The sequence below is a fragment of the Prunus persica genome, chromosome G6 (assembly GCF_000346465.2).
Source record: "Prunus persica cultivar Lovell chromosome G6, Prunus_persica_NCBIv2, whole genome shotgun sequence".
In the NCBI taxonomy this organism is placed as follows: Eukaryota; Viridiplantae; Streptophyta; class Magnoliopsida; order Rosales; family Rosaceae; genus Prunus; species Prunus persica.
Genome location: NC_034014.1, coordinates 3,425,326 through 3,446,984, shown reverse-complemented (window position 1 = coordinate 3,446,984; position 21,659 = coordinate 3,425,326). Strand labels below are relative to the sequence as shown.

General features: G+C 37.3%; 4 protein-coding genes across 4 annotated transcripts; 2 read left to right on the top strand and 2 right to left on the bottom strand.

Moving 5' to 3' along the window:
• LOC18772815 (exocyst complex component EXO70B1) lies at positions 1,649-4,489 on the top strand. Its single transcript, XM_007207981.2, has one exon. The coding sequence runs from the start codon at positions 2,322-2,324 to the stop codon at positions 4,224-4,226; it is 1,905 nt and encodes a 634-aa protein (XP_007208043.1). The 5' UTR covers positions 1,649-2,321; the 3' UTR covers positions 4,227-4,489.
• LOC18774930 (GDSL esterase/lipase At2g30310) lies at positions 5,256-7,150 on the bottom strand. Its single transcript, XM_007206765.2, has 3 exons — positions 6,362-7,150; positions 5,838-6,099; positions 5,256-5,758 (listed from the first exon to the last, which is right to left on the bottom strand). Exons 1-3 carry the CDS (start codon positions 6,992-6,994, stop codon positions 5,511-5,513), a joined length of 1,143 nt encoding a protein of 380 aa, XP_007206827.2. The 5' UTR covers positions 6,995-7,150; the 3' UTR covers positions 5,256-5,510.
• LOC18773742 lies at positions 13,940-15,219 on the top strand. Its single transcript, XM_007206024.2, has one exon. The coding sequence runs from the start codon at positions 14,438-14,440 to the stop codon at positions 14,888-14,890; it is 453 nt and encodes a 150-aa protein (XP_007206086.1). The 5' UTR covers positions 13,940-14,437; the 3' UTR covers positions 14,891-15,219.
• Positions 18,737-20,934, bottom strand: LOC18773011 (cation/H(+) antiporter 15). Its single transcript, XM_020565071.1, has 3 exons — positions 20,674-20,934; positions 20,071-20,424; positions 18,737-19,963 (listed from the first exon to the last, which is right to left on the bottom strand). Exons 1-3 carry the CDS (start codon positions 20,932-20,934, stop codon positions 18,737-18,739), a joined length of 1,842 nt encoding a protein of 613 aa, XP_020420660.1.

The window sequence follows — 21,659 nt, the reverse complement described above, 5'->3', positions numbered from 1 at the left end:
AGTTGTTTACTAAACCATATGGATTGAGGGGAGTTAGATTTCGGATTCCTATTGAAGTTGTTTACTAAATCATATGGAATTGAAGTAAGAATGATACTAATTATTCAAATGTCCTCTTTGTTAGGTTAAAGTAGATGACAAATTTAGAATTTTAAAATTATGTGAGAATAATGGGTAAAAAAAAAAAAAATTCCTAATAGATTAGTTCCCCATGAATTAGAATACCACCTCCCATTCAAGAATTCAATTCCTCCAAAATCAGGAATTCAATTCCTAATTTTGTATAGGCCCTATTTACTTTTCAATTCCTTGATGTGAAGTAAACGCAATAATCTTCCATAGGTGGAATTCAATTTCTGATTAGTAAACACACCATAAAGTTAGAAAATTGGTAACCGTTACCAATTGACCTACGTGGCGGTCTGAAGATGGTTCTCACCATTAAGAATGACTTCACATCCATCTCTCTCAGCAAGAAAACGGGCTAGATAACTGACGAGGAACTGTCTTTCGATTGATTTTCTAGCTGCGAAAAGATGACAAATAATAGGAATATCCCTTGAAACCAGTGTTTTCGTTTGAGATATTTTTTCTCCTACCTGTGGATTGACTCACGATGACAAATCGGCATTTGACTTTGGACAACACTCAAGTGTTATCATCTAGTCTTCAATGTCATCGTTAAAGATTTTCTACCTATAAATATAGAGGCTCTATATCAACACTCAATGACTCTCTCTCCAAAATCATACGCAACGTCTTGTGAACACTTAAATAAACTTCAAGATTTTCAAATAGCCAACTTGCTGCCCAGATAACCAGTTGACAACTCATGCGTTTATCTACTTTGCCATTTTTATGGTATGATTCTTGTTTAAATAGTCAGTCTAGTTTCCTTATAAACATCTGAGACTTGTACAAATTGGATAAGAGAAATCTCCAATTTCTTCAATATTATAACTTGTTCTTTTAAAAATAGCTAAATGGAGAAATCTTTAACTTTCGTTTTAACTTGTTATTATGCTAGAGTTGAATAGAGAAATCTTTAACTTCCAGAATTTTATTATACCTAATCTTAATTGCACTTTATATTCTTGCCATTTATCTTTTTTGTATCTTACTTTTCAGTGATTTACTCTGCTGCATTTTTATATTTGAATCTTTGGTTATAAGTGTTCATTACTAGATAGATCAGAACAAGGGTTCTAGGCCCGACGAGCGAGTGCACGAGCAGTTACTAATGACATTAATTGGGAAAAGAAGACGATGCAGCCGTAACATTATAGTGCAGAGAGTGAATAAAAACCTCAACCCCCAACGTCTCTACATTAATTAATAAATATACAGTGAGAGAATGGACGCCATTTGTATTGGTTTTCTTTAAAAGCGTGCACTTCCGAAGCTGGTCTAAAACTAAATGCTAAACGCGTAACCTGAGACAGTCCACTGTATTCGTAGCTGAGACACTCTACCCACCACCACGTGGCATTTTATTTTATTTCTAAATAAACCCGATAAGCTCACAGTAAAGCAACACCCTGCCGTCCAGATTTTTCAAGTGGCGGTCTCCACGTCTTTTAAATCCCAGTCATCCATAAAATAAAATGCTTTAGACCAACCCCGAAACAACAAAAACCCCTTTACTTTTGCTTTACTTCACTTGTCCTAATCCAAATAAAGTCTAAAGCTCCAAACCCGTTCAACCTTCTCCACTTTAAAATTCCACCACACCACATATATATATATTTATAATTATAAGAAAAAAAATTCTAATATACGAAAAAAAATATTTAAACCTGATAAAAAAGTGTATGAAAACGATAACATACAAACTACTTTAATCAACTGAATTTACATTTACAAACATCCCCACTTCTCACTCTTTCTTATCCATTCCATTCACTCAAATTTAAAAAAAGCAGTCCAGAAAATTAAAAAAATCCAAGAAATGCAAAAGTCCAATCCAAAGGGGCCCCAAGAGAATCCACCAAGCAAAAATTGCCCACAAATATCTTTTCCCTCTTCTTCTTCTTCCCCCCACCACCAAACCGCGTGTTTTCCAATCACCTTCCACGAACCTCTAAATAATACTATTCAATTTCAACTTCGGCAACCCCCATTTCACGGCTTTTGGCTTTTTGGTTATTAATTACAACAAAATGAAATTATGAAATCTTTGAGAATCAAAACCATCCTCCTATTTTTGCTCTCAATTTCGTAACCCTAAAATCTCCCTACACTGACCTAAAATCAAACACCTACAGGACTCTCTAACACTAACTCTATACACAAGACGACCGATTTTGTTTCAACATCCAAAAATGGCTGAGAACGGCGAGGAGAAATTGCTAGCCGTGGCCCGACACATAGCCAAGACACTGGGCCACAACGACAACATGGCCGACGATATTTTGCAGATTTTCTCCAACTTCGACGGCAGGTTCTCTCGCGAGAAATTGGCTTCCGACGACGAGGACCGCCCTCGGAGCTGCGCCGCTCTCGAACTGACGCTCAAGTCCCTGGACCGTCAGATCTCCCAGTACGTCGCCGCCGACCATCCGATTTGGTCCGACTCGGCCGATTCCTCGGCCTTCCTGGACTCGATCGACGAGCTCATCGCCACAATCAGGGACTGGACGCCGCTGGCCGTCGACAAGTCCGTCGGCGTTTGCCTCGCGCGCGCCGAGGACCTCATGCAGCAGGCCATGTTCCGCCTCGAGGACGAGTTTAGGTCCCTGGTCGAACGCGGCGGCGAGTCACTCGAACTCAGTCGCGCGTACCGCGGCGAGTCGAACGGCAACTTGTCGTTTGACTCGGGGGACGACGAAGAGGAAGAGGAGATGATCGGAAACGGCGGGGACCACCAGATCCCTACGGCGCAGCCGATTGGGGACTACGACATCGTGATCGATGCGCTTCCTTCTGGAACCATCAACGACCTCCACGAGATCGCGAAGCGCATGGTGACCGCGGGGTTCGGGAAAGAGTGCTCGCACGTGTACAGCAGCTGCCGGAGGGAGTTCTTGGAGGAGAGCTTGTCGAGGCTAGGGTTGCAGAAGCTGAGCATCGAAGAGGTTCAGAAGACGCCATGGCAAGACCTCGAAGACGAAATCGAGCGATGGATCAAATCCGCCAACGTAGCGCTTCGGATTCTGTTCCCGAGCGAACGTAGACTCTGCGATCGCGTCTTCTACGGCCTCTCCTCTGCTGCCGACCTCTCGTTCATGGAGGTTTGTCGAGGCTCGACGATTCAGATTCTCAACTTCGCCGACGCCGTCGCCATCGGAAGCCGATCGCCGGAGCGATTGTTCAAGATTCTAGACGTGTTCGAGAGCTTGCGGGATTTGATGTCTGAGTTCGAGTCCGTGTTTTCGGATCAGTACTGTTTGTTTCTCAGGAACGAAGCGATGACGATTTGGAAAAGGTTAGGCGAAGCTATCAGAGGCATTTTCATGGAGTTAGAGAATCTGATCAGTCGCGATCCCGCCAAAACACCAGTTCCTGGTGGCGGACTTCATCCTATCACTCGATACGTGATGAATTATCTCCGAGCAGCTTGCCGATCGCGCCAGACGCTCGAGCAAGTTTTCGAGGACAGCACTGCGGTCTCTCATCAGCCCAAGGTCGATGATCGATCCTCGTCTTCTTCGATGTCAGTCCAAATGGCATGGATTATGGAGCTTTTGGAGAGCAATTTAGAGGCCAAGTCGAAGATTTACAGGGACCCTGCTTTGTGCTATGTTTTCATGATGAACAACTCGAGGTACATTGTACAGAAAGTGAGAGACAGCGAATTAGGATCGCTTTTGGGCGACGATTGGATCCGAAAACACACTGCGAAAGTCCGGCAGTACCATGTGAATTACCAGAGAAGCTCATGGAGTAAGGTGTTGGGAGTGTTGAAGCTTGAGAGTGGCTCATTGGCACCCAATGTTGCTGTCAAGTCCATGAAAGAGAAGCTCAAATTGTTCAACATATACTTCGATGAGATCTGTAAAACTCAATCCAATTGGGTCGTTTTCGATGATCAGCTCAGGGACGAATTGAGAATTGCCCTAGCGAAAATCTTGTTGCCGGCGTATCAGAACTTTATCGGAAGGTTTCAGAATGTGCCAGAAATCGGGAGGCATGACAAGTACATTAAGTATGCTAATGAGGACATCGAGGCTAAGATTAACGACTTGTTTCGGGGCAGTCGAGGATCCGCCGGCGCTGGCCGGAAGTGAAGAAGCTTAAGCTGCTAGTAATGGTTGTCTGTATGTACTCAAAAAAGGAAGTTTACAAGAAAATTTTTGTTTATGTATTATCGAATGGTCCGAAAGAACTTGTGACCACCTTGTACTCTAGATGTTTGCTTGTGTGTAGTACAGTTTTTCCTTTTCCCCCTCCCCTCTTATTTGTGAATGCCATAGATTGGTGCTGTCATCAATCTCATAAGTTTTGGTTTTACTATTTTCATTGGAAATCATAGGTTTTGGTGTCCTCGTAATTTTCTTTTGTTGCATAGCAATTGCTGTTTTGCTGTCTCTGCTGATTAAACACATTCCTGCAACTAATTTACATGACCCATAGTATTTTTCGGGTTTGAAAACCATCTATTAGTAAGCGAAGAGAAACTTTGATTCACAAGTAAATATGTCATAATTATCGGATAGGAAGTACTAAGAGCATTTACAATCATGCTCTTTATTTTTCAGTTAAATTTAAGTTAAAAATATATAAAAATTATTTTAGGAGCTCTTTATCAAATTTAAACTCCAATCATGCTCTCTATTTAGGGAGTAATAAATGTTATATCTTTTTTTTAATTGGTCCATCTTTATTAAAAATAATATAAATAATAGTTAGCATTAATTAAAGGTTTGAAATACTCATTAAATTATAGGGAGTCATAAGAGGTCTCTCTATTTTAGGGAGTATGGTAAGAGTTGTATTTTTCCAATTCCCACCTAAAATTTGTCTGAGATGGTGATTTAGAGAGTTCATTGTAGATGCTCTAATAACTATAAAAAGTTGCTTTCTAGGTGTGCCTAATCTCAATAAGTTGTGCAAGAAATGACAATGCCAGGTTTTGCTTGTGCTCGCAGACTGTTCGGTTCACTGACTTGGCAACTTGTAAAAACCCTTCAAATTCAAAAGAAAAATGGTGGTTCCTGACGGTGATGGGGGTGGGGGTGGTAGGTCTTGTCTGCAACTTTCATCAGCAACTCACTTGCCAAAACCCGACAATGGTTTATGGAAGATATATTTTGGCGTAGAAAACCAGTTAGAAGAAGTACTTTTATGACAGCTTTCTTGATGTCATTATAAGTACCCACATTTACATATTCATACTTCAAGAAATCAACATAATACAGAAATTTGTGGACTTAATTGGGCTGCATTAATATTGGCAATTTCCATTTTCCCTTGATAGTTGCATAGAAATCAAGTAAATGACTTTACAAGCCAGATGTATGTGGAAATGAAATCACACAAGGTATATGGAACTCGAACGGAGAAGTTCATTATCAGTATCGATGATCTGTTAGAGCGGATAGACTAATCAACTGCTGTGATTGATGATCATAAGCAAGCTTTGGAAGGACTTCCTTCTCCAAGTACTTAGAAATGTACTGGTAGGCAGCTTCACTGGGATGTATGCTGTCCCAAAATAAGTACTCCAAGTCATTGGCACATAGTGGTGTCAATGCATTGCACAGAGGCCCTGCTTCCACAAGCCCTGTACCGCAGCAGCCTCTCTTTGTTTCCACAAAACCTTTATGCACAAGAAAGAACCAATAATTTAATAATCATATTTAAACTCAGATTAATAATTTAAAATAACTTTTGCTCACCAAATTTTTGTGGATTGTTGATCATGTCAGTTAACGGCTCATAGACATCTGCATAGACAATTTTGCTCCCTGGAAAGAGTGACTGTATCTTGGGCAATAGTTTTGCAAGCTTTTGATTGTAAATTTGGGCATCTGAATTCTCATTGTCTACACATATTCTATTCTTTGGATTTCCAGATTTTGCAGTTATTTGTATGGGCAGGCAGCCTATTGGAGGAAGCCCTGTTATTACTATTTTTCTGCATCCAAGCTCATACAGTTCCTACATGCATATATATATATATATATATATATAAATAGACATGAAAAATTATTGTAAATTAATAATAAGTACATGTTGAATACAATATATATTTCTGAAAAAGGCTTGATGTTACACATATGTGCTTGTGATGAGATGCTTCACATGTTTAAGATCTTTCTGAAAGCTCCAAATTACAGCTTTGACAAAAAAAAACAGAATCACATGCAAAAATAAAAATAAAAATTGCATGTGAAAGGGGTAGGAATTTATCATACTTTACCTTAATGAACATTTGTAGCTTTTTCTGCAGAAAATCTTGGTACCCAGTAATGTTGAACTCTAATCTTCTTGTGGGTATGTCATAGATATTGAAACCAAAGTCATTGGTACCTGCACTTATTATAACAAGTGCACGATTAATTAACTTGTCAGCCTCCTTTTCCCCCAAAATCCCCTCAACTCTCACAATGTATTTCTTGAACAACTCAATCTGCTCTGAAAATGGTATGATCCCGACAACGGCAGCAGTTATATCATCGTATCCGGATCCCCCTGACGCAAAGCTGACACCGGTGACAAGGTCGTTGTTTGAAAGGCTTGGATCAAGAAAAGGAGGAACGGCTTCTTTGATCTTTAAGAGGGAGGCAATGAAGTCAGGGACAAGTTTTCCATTAGAAAACCTGCCTGTTGGAACTTTACCAGGAAAGTCTTTACCATAGGGGAAATGGTTACCCTTGGCCACTGTTTTGAGGTAATTGTTGTTGCCAGTGTCCACTGTTGAATCACCAAAGACTAGAATGGCTGGGAATTTTGGTGAAGGCCTTGTGGCATTGACACTGCATGTGATCCAAAACCAAATGTGCATGAGAAAAAGTGTTGTGGGTGCCATTTTTTTCACTTGTTTTTGCAGCATCTTTTGGATTTATAGAGTTAAAGGCCATCAAATCAAAGTGTTGTATTGAGAAACATGGAACCATGGAACCATGAAGAATTAATTTGGCCACAAAAAATGAAGATGAAGGTAGAAACGTGACATGGAGGCCAAGTTATATATGTAAGTTTCTTGAAACATTAGTGGAAAGGAAGGATATATAGACTTACAGTGTGGTGCAGGTTGATTAATTTGTCAGTAATTTGTTGCAGGATTATGCTTTTGGTTTTTTTTTTCTTCTGTATTTTGGGGTTAGGTATGGGTTGTTTTCGTTTGTGAATGACATTTTCCACTCATTTTGTGATGCTCTGCTACGTCTACCCTTCGTGTAGTCGAGGCATAGGTTCTCTTGGGTTTGAAGGGACACAACAACATAGAATTTAGAACTTCTTTCTTTCTTTCTTTTGTCCATTTAACCGATAACCAACAATCAACGGTGTGGATTACCCCACGTGCCCCAACTACTCATCCAATGGTCCATAATAGGTGGCGCATCCATGCACCAGGCACATTGTAGAATTTTCTCATCTATAATAAGAAAATGAAATATCCAAGGTATATCTAAATGTATTGCTCAAAAAGAGAAAAGAAAAAAGGATAAGGGAAATTAGTTATGTCAAGATTGTTTTTTCCTTCTTTTAAATACAAGTGATAATTTAATTTACGGAAAGGAGAATTCGAATTCAGGTGTAAAGGGTGGGCTCACTTCTCTGGCCAACTCACTTAATCCGCGTCTACAAATATGTGAAGGAGTCATTCTATAGTGAGGGCCTTATATATGACCCTTAGATGATGTCCTATCTCTTAATCGTTGGATCAGGCTAACCAATTTGATCTATCGGCTAACTAATTTGATCCAACGGAACAAGAGGCTTAGTCTGACCTGACCTTGCTTACCAATTAGACTCAAAAGCTGGGCTACAGTTATGGCATACACAAATGAAAGTAGCCCAGTTCAACAAATCACCTCACAAACTTGGGTTCGATTGGCCACAAAACTTGGAAGTTATATGGGTTGGATTTGATTTAGGACTGAAAGATCTGCTCCACAGTACATAGGATGAGATCGGGTTAAAGTCCAAAAGGGCTCCATAGTCCATTAATAGAGTTACAAGCTTTTCGCGAGAGAGAAGGTCTTATCAGCTTTGTGGGCTAAATGTTTTTTTATTGGCTTTTGATATTTTAGTTTTTGACTCAGAAATATAATCTTCATACTATACTGTATTAATTTAGCTAAATTTATTCATGTTTGTTTTTTGTTAGTTTTATGGCCGGTGCTTTTACTTGACTTTGTTTGTACTATTCTCTACCTCTTTGAGGGCTTGCAATGAATTGTAACTTCGAAAAAAAAAAATAAAAAAAAAGAAAAAAAGTTCTTATCAGAAGTGAAAATTGCACCTGCCCCTTACAAGTGTGTTTTCTATTTTCATTGCATTTGCAGCAGTGGCGGATCCACGTTGGGACAAGAGGGGTCGGACGACCCCTTGGAAGGCTGGAAATTTGGCAAGGGACTCCATGAAAGCCCCCTTGGACAGCTGCTGGAAGCCCCCTTGTATGCACACAAAGTGCTCGACGAAAGTCCCAAACGAAATGTCCTGCGCTGCGCCTTGTGCGCGTGCTCTGCGCATATTTTTTTTTAAAAACGAGCCTTGCCAAATGACGTCGTTTGGTCCAAGGCTCAGTCAAATTTTTTTTAATTGACCTGGCCTCAAAACGACGTCGTTTTGGGCCAGGTTTTAAAAAAAAAAAAAAAAAAAAAAGATTACAGAACAGCACGCACAGCAGCACAGATTCATTTTCTCCAAACCTTTCATTCCCAATTCCACAGCCCCTCTTCCCATCCTCTCAAGCCCCCTTGGCTACATAATCCTGGATCCGCCACTGATTTGCAGTCAATCGTTGAAGATCTTTTATGGGAAATGCTGCCAACCACCAAATTAATCTAGTACAATTTTTATTGCTCAATAGTCAGTATCCGGAAATATGAAGCAGAGAATATATTGGCAGTGGTAGTCAATCAATTTAAACTCAAATAAAATTTCTGCATGCATCCGTGCATTTTATATTATAAACTATTTTTTACATGCATGCATATGAGACAGTATATATATATCTCACCTACTGTGGATTCCTTCAATCAAAATTTTTTATAAGGATTTTGCAGACGAAATCTTCAAAATCTAAAGTATATATATACCTCTTGACGAAGTGAACAACTTCATCCGCAGAAATTTGAACTAACAGATATTCGCTGGTTCAAAAAGTTTTGGTTGGTGAGAAAAATCTCAAGGTGTATGCCAAAGAGATCTAGCAGGTTTTTCTAATAAGAAAGAAAATGACACCAAGTTAATTAGGAGGTCATTTTGAAAATAGGAATGTTAATATTGCATTACTCTTATTCAAAACAATGTCCTTTTAGGAATTAAATTAAGCTTCTAGGGTTTAGTTTAGTGTTGACGTTGGGCAAAGAAACTAAATACAAGTATAAATCGATGTAGTTTTGAATGCGAGTATAGCATCGATACAATAATATAAGCAAAGAATCTGAACTCATTTAATTGGTAAGTAGAATTGTAGAAGTAACTATAACAAGCTATTACAAATCAATTTTGATTCTATAACAATTATTGATCAAAATGAAAAGAAAAGACAAAGTCAAAGAAGACGTTTTATATTTTCTCACTACTCTATTGTCATTTTAAATGTTGTGCTAATTTAGACCTGTGTAATTTGGTGTTACTGCTACACAAACTAGTGGCCATGCATGTCATGTCGTCCCCTCTCTCCAACAAAATCATGTTAGTTCGATTTGGTATTTTCCATAATAATATGTCATTTTGTGCATGATTCGACAAAGTGGTTTTAAAACTGAAGTGGACAGCTCCTTGAGTTTTGCGTGCTTCGAATTGCTTCGAATTGAGAGGTGTTTAAAAACCTTGAAATTTAAGTCCAAATAAAAGTCTAAACGGACCCATCTAGTGTTTTTTTTTTTTAAAAAAAACTTCTGGCTAATGCGTCTCAATACAGATATTATTGTTATAATTAATTAAACCTGAAATTCTTGCCAGAAGCCTAAGACCACGAATATGAAGATGGGTCCATGAGAAATATGAGCCATATAGTGGTAGCCTTGGCTAGCACTCAGAGATCATGTTGCGATACATTTTCTAACAAATCCTTCATGATTTAGACAGTTCCAAAATTGGAGCTACTTGCTTGGACCAATTCTCCTTTGAAATTATTACATGCCTAACTTACTTATTGCCAATCCATTGGCTGGGGTTATAGTTTTCAAGTAGATATAAGATTTGAAGGAACCCAACCCAAAGTAGTAATAGCTAGGAAATGCTATTTGTCATATAGTTTGACATATTATGATTTTGTCAGACGACCAACCTAATTTTATATCATTAACGACTCAAATTAATAAAACGATAATATAATTAACATGTTAAATTATCTCGTAAAAAATATCATTTCTCAGTTGTACTTATATGTACATAAAATATATGCCCCTTTACACATCAGTGAGTATAAAAACTAACTTTGATTTACTTCTCTTGTACTATTGGGCTTTGCAATGTGTTGTTTTTAAAACCCAACAAATTTCAATACAGTAATCCCAATTTAATCCATGAACACCAATTGGGAACTGAAAAGAATCACTTTTTAGATTCTATGTACTTCTAATTGGGCGTTCGAGACTTGGATACAATGAACTGAACTTGAATTCTACCAATCCAAAAGATTTGTATAATCCATCAAATATTGTATAGCTTTGAGCAACAATCCCACAACAATGCCAGCTATCAAATATGCACCTAGAGATAGCAACCACTAATTAAAAGTCTCTCAAAAGTATATGAAGCATTAATTATATAAATAACTTTTGGCTCTATGTCTTCGGAAGGTTGTGTGCAATGGGAATGACATTATTATTTTGCTATTTCGGTCAATCATGTTATGTTATACGTGATAATTGGTTGATAATAGCAAAACAATGTAATCCCCGTTTTATATAAGTTTTTTTTGCTGAAGATGTGGTGGTGGGAGCAGGTAATACAAAGGGAGGAGTTTGGATAGTAAAGGACTACGGTAGCTGTTAGGGGCAGAGGCTTTCTTCAATCGTACTCTAAAACCAATGATGATTATTCATCAACTATGCAATTAATAAAATGATTAACTTAAACCCAATAATTAAAAAAACTAGTCTTTGATTAATAAATTGTGCTTCCACCTTGGCTTCAGTGTAAAGACAGAGTTGCCTCACGTTGTTCAATTATGGATGGCTTCTTCTAATTCCTCCTTCAGTCTTGTTGTGTACATGTTGAGGTTTGAGGATAATTACAATTTTAGATTGAATCCCACATCGATCGGGAATCTTATGGCATGCCTCGTGCGTCCCTTATTAGCAATCGATTATTGTAAAGTTTCGTTTATGTTAAGGTCGGTGCCTGAAACGTCAGTGCCATGAAGCTTCCTAATCCAAGCTGTTTGATGTGGCATAAGATGCAAAATTACAAACCATCCACACGAGCAAAGACACATACTCTAATCACTTGTCTTGTCATATATACTGGCTAGCTAGGGTTTGAAGTACCTTATTGACTAGATTATTTAGTCTTGTACTTGCCATACCCATCTGCAGCTACCAACAAAATATTTGATGTTTTGAGATCATACTAGGAGTGACTAGTCCATTTTCAATTATTAAAATAATTTCCTCCTTAGACTCGAATGTTGGTCTCATCTCATTTACCCTATGAAACTTAAATTTGCACACTAAACCCTCCAGAACCGTATTCATTATCCCACTTTACCATTTTCCATCAACTCCGTCTACAAAATCGTTATTGAAAGCTAGTATATATGTGCGAAAAGGCAACTAATTAACTAGCTAGTTAATTAAAAAAACCATGGGGACTTGTTGATTATTATTTTGGAGATCAAGGAAAAGAACATGTAGTTTGTTTGCATTAGTAATTGATTTAATATTATTTGTAACATATGATGGTTTTTGCTGAGTTCAAATATAAAATTACTGCGAGATACTCGAGCAACAATTGCACTAGGTGACAAAGAAATACTAAAAAGATTGATGCATCTAGGATGTTGTGATACTTCAAGTTTGTATGTAATGTGCGAGTTTGTGTTCAGCTATACTTTAATTTGGCCGGTTGAGGTTTAGGGTTTGATTTGAGTTATATAAAGTAAGTGCACTGAACCTCATTGTACTGAGCCCTATATGACAAATGTTCATCACTAATTTGAAGGATGTTTTCACCTAATTGATGAACATGGTTGAATAGTAGCATGATTTTATTTTATATTTTTTATTATACAAGCGATTCGAGAGAGAAAAGAATTAAACAATGTAATACAAGAGTAATTGCTTTTTAACTACTTGATGAACTACAAATTTCTTGTGAATAATTACATAACCTGATGACTCTGATGAAAGACGAGCTCAACAACCCTAATGCTCAAGTCATGGATATGGAGAGTTAATCACAAGCTCAAGACTTAATCATTTGTTAGGGATTAAAAGAAATCGAATCCTTTAACTGATCATAAATTCTAACATATTTCCTTACATTTCATCATACAATTGATATGATTTTGAGGAGGGTAATGTATATTGCAAGTGATCTCTCAAGTTGTACATATTTCCTTACATCATTACCTAGTTTATACTATTAATTCACATATTTGGAAAGGGGTATTCTAGTATTTAAGCTATGCATTCACATATTTGGCTAAGAAAAAAAATATATAAAGAAAATTATAAAAGACACCTGTTCTAAGAAGACAGCTAGATTCTCTGGCCTTTTCTTAACAGAGGGTCCTGAGTTATAAGAACTTCCTCACCGGCAGTGCAGCTAACAATGTCACAGACCAATAAAGTCTCAGAGATTAAAAAAACAACTCGATACAAATGGGCTGTTATGCTTTCGACTGAGGCCAGACTGGACCAATCATATGAGCCTGTGAAATTGGTCAGCTCACGTAAGGGTAGGATAATCATTTTCTCAAAAAATAAAAGCTTGTACTCTACAATTTCCATTCCGTACCTAATCACTTATAATTTGAGCATAAGCCAAAAGCCATTATTTAAATCTGTCGTTTCCAATCTTAATGCCTATATTCGCGATCGACTCGTCATTGGGTCATGTTGTGGGAGCCACATACACAACTCCTCTTCGTATTTCTTATATTTCCAAATACACCCTTGGAGGTCTTTATACTGTTTTTTTGCTTCAACATTATATAAGAGGTAGAGGTAAGGATAGGGGGTACTTAAGACCCTAATTAAGCGTTAATCTTGTTAGCTAAGATTGGTTTGCTTATTCTCTTTTATCATGGCTAGTGTTTCATTTCTTATGATAAACAAATCACCGCATTTATGAGATTTTAATGAATTTTTAAGAAATATTTTATTATTTTGTTTGTCTTTTGATTGAAGAGAAAGACGAGAGGGGATAGAGGTGAAGAATAAAAAGGGAAAAGAAATAAAAACTAGTTTTTCAAAAAATAATATAAAAATAAAATGTTTTAAATAACTATTATTTTCAATTTTGTATATTGTTCCTCATATTGAATGTCATTTTTATGAGTTATCTTTTTAACCTCCTAAAAATGAAGCAGAATTGCGGAAACTTTTTATCCTTCTTTTAGAGGCACTAACGTATAACTAGATAAGAATCACATGTTATATGCAACACAAGAGACTATTCACATTTTACATATAGCGCAAAAGCTAATTCACGTGTTACATGTAGCACAAGAGACAATTTACGATATATTTTTTTCTCACAATTGTAGAGCCACTGTCAGAATTATAACGCTTGAGTCACATATAAACAATTGATCGAATTAGCTTTTGAAGACATTTACAAATTTGTCCATAAAATACTAAATTCAGTTAATATTTGATTGTCAATTACACATCAGTTAACAAAAGAAGAAAAAACGCCCAATTTGACCAACTTTGGCTTCCACTTTGAAACAAAGAAACCCTAGCTAGCTTCAGCACTTCCCAAAAGGTTCATTAATTCTTAAGCACTTCCCAAAGGTGAATGCAAGTAATCCCACATCATTAATTGTTTAGAAGGCGGCTTAAGTTAATTAGCTCACGGAAGCAAGGGCCACCCAAACCCAATCCCACACAAGAAGAAGACCAAAACCCAAAAAATAAAATAAAAATCACCAAGAGGCCAATTTGGTCATTTTTCAACCCAATTAGCTCTGTTCTGTTCTTATTAGATGTCAATATTTCTATATATAACACACAGCCGGTCCACCCCTCCATAGCATTCAATTCAACCTTCCAAACCAACACCAAAGAAAAAACAGAGCAGCCAAAAACAGAGCAACCCAAAAAACAGAGCAACCCAGAAAACAGAGTGAGAGGTCAAAAAATCTAAAATGGGCAACAGTCTAAGGTGCTGTTTGGCTTGTGTGCTACCCTGCGGAGCTCTTGACTTGATCCGGATCGTCCATTTGAATGGCTACGTAGAAGAAATCTCGCATTCTGTCACAGCCGGTGAGATCCTCGAAGCGAACCCAAATCACGTTCTGAGCAAACCCAGCTCCCAAGGCGTCGTTCGTCGTATTTTGATACTCTCACCGGAGACGGAGCTCAAGCGGGGCAGCATCTATTTCTTGATCCCGACTTCTTCTATACCGGAGAAGAAGAAGAAGAGTAAGACTAGCGGCGTTAAGAAGCCGTCGAAAAAGAGCACTAAAAACCACACCGAAAGTACCGACCGCTACTTAATGGAGATTGTCACTGAAAAGAAGTCTTCGTCACGGCGGGATCGCCGGGCCGGCCGGGCCACAGTATGGCGGCCTCATCTCGAGAGCATCACCGAAGACTAACAAATTTTTTTCCGGTGATGGATGGGAGGGGGGGTATTTTTTTTTTTGGGGGTACATGGGGGGGTTTGGTATTTTCTCTTGTGGATAAAATGTGGTTTTGCTGGTTTTTTTTTTTTTTTTTTTTGGGTCTGCGTATAGTAATGGCAGATTCAGAATTAAATTTAGTGTTCACGAGGTCATGATCTGTTTGGTTCTCGAGAAAACTGAAAAATCATGGCACACTGGCAGTCTTGACAGAGGGAGAGAGATAGAAAAGAAGTGTACGTTTTTACGAAAACAATTGTATGTACACCTTCAAGTTTGTAAGTAAATATGTTTCTTCTTCTATTTCTCTCTTTTCTCATCGATCTCATGTTGTGTGTGCAGAAGCAAATAACTGGGCAGCCTATTGCCAAAACAAAAAAAATAAACAGAGAAAAATTTCCATTATAGTTGAATTGAAGTGTGTGTTTAATTTGAGCTTTTTGGCATTTCAAATAAATAAATAAATAAATTTATATACATGTATAAAATTTAAAAAATAGTTGCTTTCTTGCAGTCCATAATTCCATATACTTTCATTGAAGGCCAGCTGAAAATTGATCTGTTCTCATAATTTGTCCAAATGAAAAATTAATTTCTCGGGAAATTTATATAAAAAGAAAAAATAATATTGCTAGAAATTTGATTGTGTTTTAGTCAGATCCATTTCCATGACTGACTCATAATTTCCTATGTATTCCATTACAATACCAAAGTCATTGGCCAGTATTGCCAGATTCATTATTTTACTTTAATCCTATATATATATATATATATATCATATGTGACTTGACTTCAGCAGAGAATAGTTGGCATGCATATCAGTTCATCTACGCGGTATTGTAGTGCAGCTATGTATACATGCATTATTATATACTATACTATTATTTGAAATAATTGATTGTAGAATTTAGTTAAAAAAAGAAAAAGGAAAGGAAAAGAAAGTTGATGTTTAGTGAAATATGCTCAGGCTTTTAGTGTGCTTCTAAATAGTTATGGGTTCAAACTTCCATAATAATATCTGTGCGTAATATGCATGCTAGTCATGTAAAAGCATTTAATTAGCCAACAAATGGAGGGAATATATCGGGGTAACAACTTGTGAAAATACATATAAATAATAAATTATATATGTCTTCATTAGGGTTAATGATTGTGAGCTCTACATTTATTCCTAATTAAACCTAACCCATTGGCTTCACAAATTGATTAATCAACAAATGATTATAGTATATATCATGCAATTACTCTCTTCTTCTTCTTCTTCTTCATCATCTTAGTTGACCAGATTAGTTACATATACTTAAAAAAAACAATGAATACTGATATTGAAACAACAAAAGCTTAAATCACAATACATGTAAAAAAAAGAAAGATGGTATGTTCTTTTATTTATTAAAACAGTTTGCGTGAAATGCTGGAAAACTCCTAGAAGAGAGAGAGAGAGAGAGAGAGAGAGAGAGAGAGAGAGAGAGAGAGGTGTTTGATATGCAGGACATGAGCTCCAACCCTTATATTATTATGAGCATATTATTTTATTAGCATAAATTCAAAAGTTTTGAATGGCTACATCTTGAAGCTACATAAATTTAAATGCAAAACCAACCTGGCAAATCTTCTTAGCTAAACCTATTTCGTATAACTCAGTCCTCACATCACATGGATTCCCATAAAATATTACATAAATGACATTTATATATTAAGTTTTGGACCACAAAAGTACTGCATCAGTTTCTAGCTCTTTTAGATCAAAGATTTCAGTTTAACCAGTTGAGTTTGTAAATATTTTTAGGGAAATTAATCATGGGGAAGCATGTGAGATGTGGGTTTGGACCAACGAGACCTCGCCAGGCATTTAATTTTAATTAAACACATAATTGATTAAAATAGAAAAAATGAGATGAGATCCCAAGGAACATGCATTGAGCCAAGAGATTAATTGTAGCATTGGTTTGGACAAGTTCACGGGTCTAGTCGCCAGTTCCCGGAGGAGAAGTTGGGTGAATCTCTCTGGATGGGAGACATCTAGTCAGTTAAAAAACTGAAAATGGCTTTCTCTATGCGTTTTTGGGGGTTGAGTTTCAATATCATTTGTCAATGGTGAGTCTAACTTTATATTGTCCCAAACCTTAATTATTCTTGTTTCACACCGTAAGAATCTTAAATTAATTGACCTTACATTGTCTCAATTTCAATAAGAAGTTGTAACTAACTCGTAATCTAGTTGTATCTTTTCTTAATATTGAAAGAAGTTTCAAATTCGAATATTATTTGTTGATTAAAAAATAAAATTTTGATTCTTGTTGTTTCATTCTTCTAAATGAAAATAAATTGAGATTTGGCAATATCTCATCTGTTGAAATACATGAAATTCAAAAGTAGGCCTAAATTATTATGAAGCAATGAAGAATAAAACTGATTAGGGATTCAAAATTTTGAACTTTGTTTTTGTCATTGAGGATTACTCATCTTATAGAAAACAACTTAAGAGAATCTAGAAAATGTAACAAAGAGACCTTGTTTGGGGGAGTAATTACTGCAAACTACTAGATCAGTGAATCCTTTGCTATTTTGAGAGAGAGATTTAAACTCATATTCATGAGTAGAATCACCAATTGCCCACGGGTAATTAAGAGCTTAACAATTTCCAAAGAGACTTTATGCAATCAGCTGTGAGAGCAAATAACCAATTAACTAATTAATACAGAGATTAATTCCTTGGGATTCCAAAACATTTTTAATTTGCATGGTTTTGGGAATATAGCTAGCACTATAGCGCATCCTATCTGTCCTGTCCCCATGAGTTGTTAAGAACTCAACATCCAAAAGTTGAGGGCCAGTGGTTTATTTGCTAATTGCTTGGCCCTATTTTCTTATTACCCCATAATGTTTATCATTTTGTCACAACTGATATTGGATTTTTCCTAAATATATATAAACTTTTTCTCTTCTTTGCTTTTTGGATAGCAATGTGTGCCTTTTATTTGCTTCTTTTGGTGGTGGGATAGGAATTGGTGGGTCCTAGTCCTCAATTCCTGCCTTTGTTGCCCTACAGATACTTGACAATCATCTCTTAATTGGCCTTTTCCTCGATCTTGTCTTGTGGTATAGAGGTTCTTTAATTCATCTTTGTACCATTTTATTGTCGGGCACAAAGTTGTTTAGGATATCAATGGTCTAAGATCCCAATTTTAAATTGTAATTTGTGCTGTGTAAACGTTTAATAAATATATATGAAACTTATTTAACCTTCGAATTTTAGTCTATATAATCTATTGGAAGGGAGAAAGATATTGGTCAAGAATTGAAATATGGGGTGAAAGAGGATGGGGAATATAACACACAATAAACTTTTAGTCCACTTGCATATTCGAATGACAAGAGTATACATAAAAATGATTTCCCAGGTTTCATATTGTTGATCTCAAAGTCGAGATCTACCTCAATTAGATGAATGGTACATACAACAGTACTCATAATTTTCGTATGCTTTCCAAAGATATAAAATCAAACGAAAATTTTCGTGTGTGTATAATGAATAAGAAATCTAGGTAGAAAAATTAGATTGATATATATTGCAGTAGAAGCAATTCTGTACTTCAATATGTTTCATTTCAGTTTCTACAAAAAGTATAATTTACAAGGTTTATACAATTTGAGAAAAAGAGCAAAAAAAACTTACAAGAAACAGATCTCTATAGCTAAGCTAGCTCATATTCAATAACCCTATATAACCAGAATTGTTGTACAAAGCTATCCTAGTTAAGCAAAAAAGTGAAAGCAAAAGCAAATTTCCCTTTCCTTCTCTACTGTACATGTTTGTCCCTAATAATCAACTGGGTGCACTCTATCATCGCGAGGCATATCCACAACAGAAAACGATCCTTCTTTCCCTTTGGACTTAAAGCTGCTGTCAGATACCATCAGTCGATCACTTCCAAGCATTTGTTGCTGCACCACCAACACTGAGACATCACAATTGGAATCTGAAGATGCCAGCATGTCTCCGATGAACCCAAGTTCGGGAAACTCATTCCATTCTGTGAGTCCCATGAACAACGGTGAATTGCTATCGTGACGTCCCCCAACCAAAATTAGGTCATACAATTTTTCCATTGAATTTGATCTGATCACATTGATCATATCCACACTATCTTTAACATGTTCCTCCTTATAAACATGTTGTTTTCTCCCAGAAATTGCTGTCTTACACTTGCTGATTAGGACCATATCGTGATCTCTATGCACACTGTGTTTCATATTATGGTCTACCAATCTAATGACCGTGAGGCTGACATTAGGGTGCTCCGCCATGCGCATAGCATATGCCAATGCCTCACGGTCGTCAGGTCCTTCTACAAAGATCATCCCGAAATTGTACGAATTTTTGCATGAAATAGTAACGTTGGTGTTCAAGGTACCACGATCGAGAAGAATCCCAACCGAGCATGGGGAATTTCGAAGAATTTTTTGATTCACAGACCTAATAGGATTATTGTCCAATACCCCTGCGCCACTTAGCTCGTTGAATTGCTTGTGGAATGGGATTAGGACCATGGAAGTCCTCTTCTCCAATGCCAAGGTGCAAACATCATCATGCATTGTGGCATAGGGAGAAATGGCTGTCAAGGCATTCATTATGAGACCACCAGAGCTATGTTCCTCATATAATCTGAAGGCATTCACTATACGATCCGAGTCATGGGACTCAAAAGTTCTGGCACTCCTTTTCCCTGGCCTATGTGTGATGAGGACTGGGGCAGTTCTGCCAGAGAGTCTGATGAGGTGAACGACATAAAAGAAAATGGGGGTTTTTGGGGTTGGATTTGAGACCTCAAGAAGGTTGATGATGGGAGGGGTGCTGTCTTCTTGGTATATGCAGGCCAGCATTCGAAGCTCGGCGTTGGGCAAGGCATGTTCAATTGTCCTCCTTCGCATGGTGGACATGTATCTCTTGGATGGATCGTATAGGAATTTCACCACCGGGGTTATGATTGCAGTTGAGACAAGTGCTGATAGAGCCATGATACTAAAGGATTCTTCATCAATCAACTGGAAACAAATAATTATTAAGCATAAATGAACAAGCATATATATATATATACACACACACACACATGTAAATTATAATTAAAAAGGTGGAGTGGAGATATAATTACTTTGAGGAACAATCCATGTTGCAAAGTTATAACGTCAATGATGCCTTGAGCACTCATGATGAGGCCTAATGAGCATGCATCAACAGCAGGCATTTTGCAATAGAGTGAAGGCACCACAGTTCCTATGAGCTTACCACAAAAGCCACTCACAGTCAAGAGCTCCACAACCCAAACAGTCTTCATCTTTATCAAAGAGAAATTGATCCTTGCAGCACCGAACACAAAGTAGCTTGGCAATAGAATCAAGGAGATATATGAGTCAAGTTTCTCCACCAAAGCTGATCCCAACGGTGGGCCTTCTGGTACTGCCAGGCCCAAAATCATTGGGCCCAGCATGAAATGCAGGCCCATAACCTCTCCAATGAGAGAACAAGACATAACCATGATAAAGATGTAGCAAATGTAACCGTCTTTAAATGGTTTTCCTTTATGTGTTTGTGCAACCATCCATAACATGATGGGCCTCATAATGTACACTGTGAGAATAAACATGCAAAACACACTTATCCCCATAAAGGGTAGGCTAAATTTATTTCTCCCAATTGAGCTTTGCCTTGTTGCGAAGGCCAAACTGAGGCAAGCAAAAGAGAGCACCCCACTGACCATTGAAGAAGACACAGCCAATCTGCCAATCTCTGAGTTGAGGAGCTTCAAATCGGCCAAGAGGCACGCGATGACGTGGAAGGAGCTCATGGATTGAAACACAGCTATGATGATTATGGACTTGTGTAATTTTGGTTCCATCGTGACCGTTCGCTGAAGAACTAAAGCAAACCCCATGTTGAGTATCAGAGGCACAAAGAAAGCAGAGATGCCTATGACCAGGGCTTTCCTCCCTGTTTGTTTGACCACGCTTATATCCATTTTGACTCCAACTAGGAATAAGAACAACATGACGCCAAAGAAGGCAAAGGTTTCGCTGATGTAAAAACTTTTCATTGGGAAAACAGTATCTGCAAACACATTGCCTCCTCCTAAGACTGATGGCCCCAATATGATACCTACCTGATATATATATCATCAGTCATCACATATAAAATTGGTTAAGAGAAAATAGTGTTTTAAAACACATATCAATTTACATTATCTGGTATATTATGGATATATATTATATTGACATTTGGTACGTAGATATTTTGAAATATCAATTGACCAAATATCGAAAATTTACCAGGTATTGTAGATTGGTACTTGGGAAAATGATAATACAACCATTTTTTCATTCCCAGTGTGTATTACGTACTTTAAAATGGAAAAAAAAAAAAAACCAAAATATTGATTTTGAAATGTAAATAGGATAGGAACGTACGAGCATTTGTGAGGTGAAAGTACTCTCACCAAGAGGGTTGAGAATGAATTGCAAGAAAGAGGTGAGTAAGGCAGATATAGAAAGCTGTACATAGAGAATCGTGGTCGGGAAGTCCAAAGGGTTATCACCAAAAAAGAAACCTTTTGATCTTGACCCTTTCTGGGCTTGGCATACCCAGGTGCCATTAGACAATGCTTGTGTTTTATTATTCATTGCAATCGAATCATTCAGAAGCTTAAGGCAGCTTGCAGCCTCACCAAAATGTTATCCAGAGAGAGAG

What these genes read in the sequence shown, in the direction of transcription:
- LOC18772815 (XM_007207981.2), top strand. Translation starts at nt 2,322, where the DNA reads ATGGCTGAGAACGGCGAGGAGAAATTGCTAGCCGTGGCCCGACACATA.
- LOC18774930 (XM_007206765.2), bottom strand. Translation starts at nt 6,994, where the DNA reads ATGCTGCAAAAACAAGTGAAAAAAATGGCACCCACAACACTTTTTCTC. An exon ending in AGCTACAAATGTTCATTAAG is followed by an intron (nt 6,100 to 6,361) that starts GTAAAGTATGAT and finishes ATATGCATGTAG; the next exon opens with GAACTGTATGAGCTTGGATG. An exon ending in CAACAATCCACAAAAATTTG is followed by an intron (nt 5,759 to 5,837) that starts GTGAGCAAAAGT and finishes TTGTGCATAAAG; the next exon opens with GTTTTGTGGAAACAAAGAGA.
- LOC18773742 (XM_007206024.2), top strand. Translation starts at nt 14,438, where the DNA reads ATGGGCAACAGTCTAAGGTGCTGTTTGGCTTGTGTGCTACCCTGCGGA.
- LOC18773011 (XM_020565071.1), bottom strand. Translation starts at nt 20,934, where the DNA reads ATGGATATAAGCGTGGTCAAACAAACAGGGAGGAAAGCCCTGGTCATA. An exon ending in TGGCTGTGTCTTCTTCAATG is followed by an intron (nt 20,425 to 20,673) that starts GTCAGTGGGGTG and finishes CTCATTGGAGAG; the next exon opens with GTTATGGGCCTGCATTTCAT. An exon ending in AACATGGATTGTTCCTCAAA is followed by an intron (nt 19,964 to 20,070) that starts GTAATTATATCT and finishes ATTTGTTTCCAG; the next exon opens with TTGATTGATGAAGAATCCTT.